Source organism: Thamnophis elegans, chromosome 2, assembly GCF_009769535.1.
Source record: "Thamnophis elegans isolate rThaEle1 chromosome 2, rThaEle1.pri, whole genome shotgun sequence".
Taxonomy (NCBI): domain Eukaryota; kingdom Metazoa; phylum Chordata; class Lepidosauria; order Squamata; family Colubridae; genus Thamnophis; species Thamnophis elegans.
Genome location: NC_045542.1, coordinates 58,665,650 through 58,671,116, shown reverse-complemented (window position 1 = coordinate 58,671,116; position 5,467 = coordinate 58,665,650). Strand labels below are relative to the sequence as shown.

Here is a 5,467-nt window from a genome sequence, read left to right as displayed (position 1 = left end):
CATCTGCTTTTGCTGGTGCCCTTTTCTCAGCAAATCTAAGACAATTGTCTAATTTTGCAGATAACTTTTCTGGGAAGAAAGAAGATCTAGTCTTTCTTTCCAGTAAAAACAGTACTAATAAATTGACTAGTAAGCCTCTGTGGAGATCCAGTAATGCTTGGTATGGATTTCTAAGCATGTATAAAAGGCTAAAGAGGAATCTTTACAAGAACTTTCAAAGATTCTTTCCTTTACCAATCAAATGTTCCCTTTTCCTGGCTCACTTTACATATGATCCTTATTCTCAGCCTCCGTTTCTGAACAGAGCTGGAGACAGCACCAGAGTCACGTGTTTGGAGAAGTTGTTTTCTTGCTTAATAATTTTCTCAGAGCACCCTTCACCTCCTTGTTTCTAAGGCTGTAGATGAGGGGATTCATCATGGGGGTGACCACCATGTAGAACACAGACACAGCCTTATCCTGGCCTGTGGCAGAACTGACCGAACTGGGCCTCATATAGGCAAAGAGTGCTGTGCTGTAGAAAAGGCTCACCACCAGGAGATGCGAACCACAGGTCAAGACAGCACGGCGTTGGCCCTCATCTGAGCGAATGCGCAAGATCGCAATCCCAATGCGAGCATAGGAGGCACCGATGAGGATGAAAGGTACCAGCAGCAGAATGGAGCCAAAGACAAACACAACTATCTCTGCCTCTGAGGAGTCAGTAGATGCCAGCTTGATCACAGCCGGTACCTCACAGAAGAACTGATTGATGCGATTCTGGGTACAGTATGGCATGCGCAGAGCAAAAGCATTGACAATGGGGGAATTGAGGAAGCCACTCAACCAAGCAGCTCCTGCGGTATAGCTACAGAAGTGCCAGTTCATGATGGTGGTATAGTGTAAGGGGTGGCAAATTGCCACATAGCGGTCATAGGCCATGAGACCCAACAGCACACATTCTGCCATACCAAACACCAGGAAAATATACATCTGGAAGGCACACCGGACAAAGGATATGGCTTTATGCCTAGAGAGAAGATGTGCCAACATCTGTGGGATGGTCACTGAGGAATAGCAAAGGTCCAGTAGGGACAAATGGAGGAGGAAGAAATACATTGGCGTGTGTAAACGATGTTCAACCCCAATTAACATCACCATTGTGCAGTTCCCTAGTAGGGTAACTAAGTATATGACCAAAAAAAGAACAAAAAGCATAGTTTCGGTCATGTCCCCCTCTGCCAGGCCCAGGAGGACGAACTCAGCCACGGAGCTCTGATTGCACCGCTCCATCACGTGTGCCAGCCAGGCAAACCCTGCAGAACTGAAACAGGAAGAAGAAGAGTTAGAGGGAAATCATATTACTTCCCCCAATATTCACTCATTTTGTACATTGGTACATTGGTTAGGTCACCTACTTGCACAGTGTTTTGTCCAGGAATGACTAGAATGCGTGTCAGGCATCTCCTAATAAATGGTTAGCTCCCACACATGGGAACTTCAAAGAAAACATAGTAACTTTAAGATAGGTGGACTTCAACTCTCAGAATTTCCTAGCCAGCTTTGCTAAGAATTCTGGGAATTGCAATCCATCTGGCTAAAGGTACCTAGGTTGGGATGCTCTGCCTTAAATATAATTTTCTTTCTTTCTGAGTACAATTGCATATAATGGTAACTGCCTGGTATGTCTCTGAAATAAGTCACAACTCCTTGGCTTAGAGAAAGAAAAATAGACCTTTCCCCAACAAAACAGGCTCATCGTCAACATGATATTTTGTTTATACTAAACATACAAGATCTGGCATAACAGTTGTGTAATATGGAGGAAATTCTGCCTCCTGCCTTCCAGGTGTAATTCTGTCCACAACTTTAGAGTTTACAAGCCAGCTTCTCCCTATCAGTCTGGATATGTGCCATCTTTGCCCAATCACTTTGTAACCAGAAACATTGGCTAGGCAATTGCTTGCTGTTATTGATTTCTCTCACAATCCAAGCAACAGGATAGCTTATTTAAGGAAACAGCTGCAGATAAACAATTTCTTCCCTCTTCTCCCCCCCTCCCCGCTTATTTTCCTACAAAAACCACATAATGAGAGAGACATCTAAAGGTGCTTCAGTGTACTTCAACAAGCAATGCTTTTGCTTCATAGTATAAACTCAGTCAATCAATTCCCTACTCTTGCTTGAAGTTTATTTATCTTCTAGTTCTAAACAAGCACTCTTGGTATATCTGGTGACATATATCTAAAATAGAACCATTTCTAAATCCAAATAAGGATTTGATCTCCATGTATTAGCAAAATAACCAAGTGGGCTCTCTTGATTTTCAGATCTTTTACAAATCACCTTTTTACACATTTTGCTGATTGCTATTCACATGTTCGGTACTCTCTGCATGGATGGAAAAAATGGAGAGCTGTCCTAGCAATTATTTTGTAAATGTAATAGCAAAGGATGATCTACTTTGCCTTGAAATAAGATGCACAAGGGGAAAGTTTGTTACAACCTGAAAAGAACCAACTGTGGGAGAGGGAAGCCATTTTCTTTAATGGCTTAGAATAAATTCAGACCAAAAGAGAGAGATTTTCCTCTCCATCCTAGGCAAAAGGCAAAGGAGAAAGAGAAAGATACAGACAATTGAATGCAGAATTCCAGAGAATAGTTAGAAGAGATAAGAATATCTTCTTAAACAGTGCAAACAAATAAAAGAAAACGATAGAATAGGGAGGACCAGAGATCTCTTCAAGAAAAGTGGAGATATGAAGGGAACGTTTCATGCAAAGATGGGCGTGATGAAGGACCAAAAATGAAAGAGGCAGAAGAGATTAAGAAGTGGTGGCAAAATTACACAGAAGAGCTGTATACAAGAATGAGTTTAACATCCCTGATAACCACAATGGGATGGTCACTGACCTCAGGCCAGACATCTTGGAATGTGAAATCAAATGGGCCTTAGGAAATCTGAGCAACATCAAAGCTAGTGGAGGTGACAGTGTTCTAGCTGAGCTATTCAAAATCTTAAAAGGCAATGCAGTAAAAGTGCTACACTCAATTTGCCAGCAAATTTGGAAAACTCAACAGTGGCCACAGGATTGAAAAATGTCAGTTTACATCCCAATTCCAAAGAAAGGCAATACCAAAGAATGTTCAAGCTATTGCACCATTGCACTCATTTCACACGCTAGTAAAGTTATGCTCAAAATCCTACAAGCTAGGCTCCAGCAGTATGTGGATCGAGAACTACCAGAAGTACAGGCAGGATTTCGAAGCAGCAGAGGAACTAGAAATCAAATTGCCAACATACGCTGGATCATGGAGAAAGCTAGAGAGTTCCAGAAAAACATTTGCTTCTGCTTCATTGACTATGCTAAAGCCTTTGATTGTATAGATCACAACAAATTATGGTAAGTTCTTAAAGAGATGGGAGTACCAGACCATCTTATTTGTCTCTTAATAAATCTACCTGTGAGTCAAGAAGCAACAGTGAAAACTTGACATAGAACCACTGATTGGTTCAAAATTGGGAAAGGAGTCCGGCAAGGCTGTATACTGTTGCCCTGCCTATTGAACTAGATGAATCACAAGTTGGAATTAAGATTGTTGGGAGAAATATCAACAACCTCAGATATACAGATGATACCACTCTAATGGCAGATAGTGATGAGGAACTAAAGAGCCTTTTGCTGCGGGTTCTGCCCTCTCCCAGAAAAATGAAATACCCTAGTGTTGCTCCAGGAGGATGGGATTAAGGCATGATAATATTGGCCTTTTACTTAACTGACCACATGACATCTGAGAATTCAACCAAACCTGGACTCAGCCTAGAGAGTTGCCCCTGCATGGCCCCATGTGAGTCTGACAACCAATCAGAATACATTTCTTACACATGAACAGGAAACAGATAGGTGGGGCCAAACAGATTATAAAAAGCCCTGCAAGCCCCTCCCTCTTCTTCTTCTTTCACTCAACACCTGGAAGCATGTAATCACCTTTTTCCCTAGGACCTCAAGCCATGCAGTCCTGTCCACCATTAAAACATTAAACCATCTTTCTAAGCAGCTTCCAGGCCTCCAGTGTCTTTTTCCCCACTTGGAGCCGAACCCAGAAGGACATTTCTTCCAACAGGGTGAAGAAGGAGAGTGCAAAAGTTGGCTTGAAACTCAACATTAAGAAAACTAAGATCATGGCATCCTGCCACTCAATTCCTGGCGAATAGATGGGGAAGAAATGGAGGTAGTGACAGATTTTATTTTCCTGGGTTCCAAGATCACCGTAGACGGGGACTACAGCCAAGTAATTAAAAGATGCTTGCTATGGCAAATCTAGACAGCATACTATAAAGCAGATACATCACCCTGCCAACAAAAGTGCATATAGTCAAGGCTATGTTTTTCCCGGTTGCAATGTATGGCTATGAAAGTTGGACCATAAGAAAGGCTGAGCGCCAAAGAATTGAGGCCTTTGAACTATGGTGCTGGAGAAGACTCGGCGAATCCCTTGGATTGCAAGGAAGCCCTAGAAGAGATCAACCCTGACTGCTCTTTACAAGGCCAGATCCTGAAGATGAAACTCAAATACTTTGGCCACCTAATGAGAAGGAAGGACTCACTGGGGAAGAGCCTAATTGCTGGGAAGGATTGAAGGCAAAAGAAGAAGGGGACGACAGAGAATGAGGTGGCTGGCTGGAGTTACCGAAGCACTTGGTGTGAGCTTAAATGGACTCCGGGACATGGTAGAGGACAGGAAGGCATGGAGGAATGTGGGGTCACGATGGGTCGGACATAATTTCGCAACTAACAACACAGTTTCTCTAGAGAAGGAGGCCTCAAGATAGCAGTCTCTGACAAGCCACAGGAGATGAAGGAATAGCCATCTTTTTGTTCAAACCATGATTGGCACTTTCAAAAGGACAATAGGTTTGCATACTTCCTATTCTAATTGTTTTTGGAAATTGCTTGTTAATTTTGTTTCAGATATTAGTAACTTTTTGATCAACAAGTTTTACAGCACCAGATGAGTTTTCCTTCATTCTTTGGCAAAGTAAATTTTTGGACACATTGAAAGATATTTGTCAACAATGAATCCAGAAGTGAACTATAAAAGTGTCTGTCATTGCAGATAGACAGCCTGCAAGAATGATGCCCCAAAAGATGCTGTATTGGACATACAAATGGAATTGGCTAATGCCTTAATAATTAAAAAGGTCATATAAACAATAACCAAAAGAATGACTTGGAAAACTTTTCTATAGTGGACTTACAAAGAGGCTGTTAATACTATGAAGAATTTTGTGAGAAGAGACAAAGATAAATGAAATCAATTTTTAGAACATTACTTGAAAGGACTAAAGACCAAGATTGTTAAAAGGAAGATATATAATATTGTCTTACTTGATCAAGGTTTGGTAATCCTTAATAGACATTTGCTGACATCAGGACTAAAAGGCAACACTTTAAGGATTTGTTTATAGACAAGAGATAAGTTATGG

At 41.5% G+C, this 5,467-nt stretch overlaps 1 protein-coding gene across 1 annotated transcript; it reads right to left on the bottom strand.

Moving 5' to 3' along the window:
• Positions 1-324: 324 nt before the first annotated feature.
• LOC116523925 (olfactory receptor 2D2-like) lies at positions 325-1,272 on the bottom strand. Its single transcript, XM_032239017.1, has one exon. It carries the CDS (start codon positions 1,270-1,272, stop codon positions 325-327), a length of 948 nt encoding a protein of 315 aa, XP_032094908.1.
• Between the last annotated feature and the right edge of the window lie 4,195 nt (positions 1,273-5,467).

What these genes read in the sequence shown, in the direction of transcription:
- LOC116523925 (XM_032239017.1), bottom strand. Translation starts at nt 1,272, where the DNA reads ATGGAGCGGTGCAATCAGAGCTCCGTGGCTGAGTTCGTCCTCCTGGGC.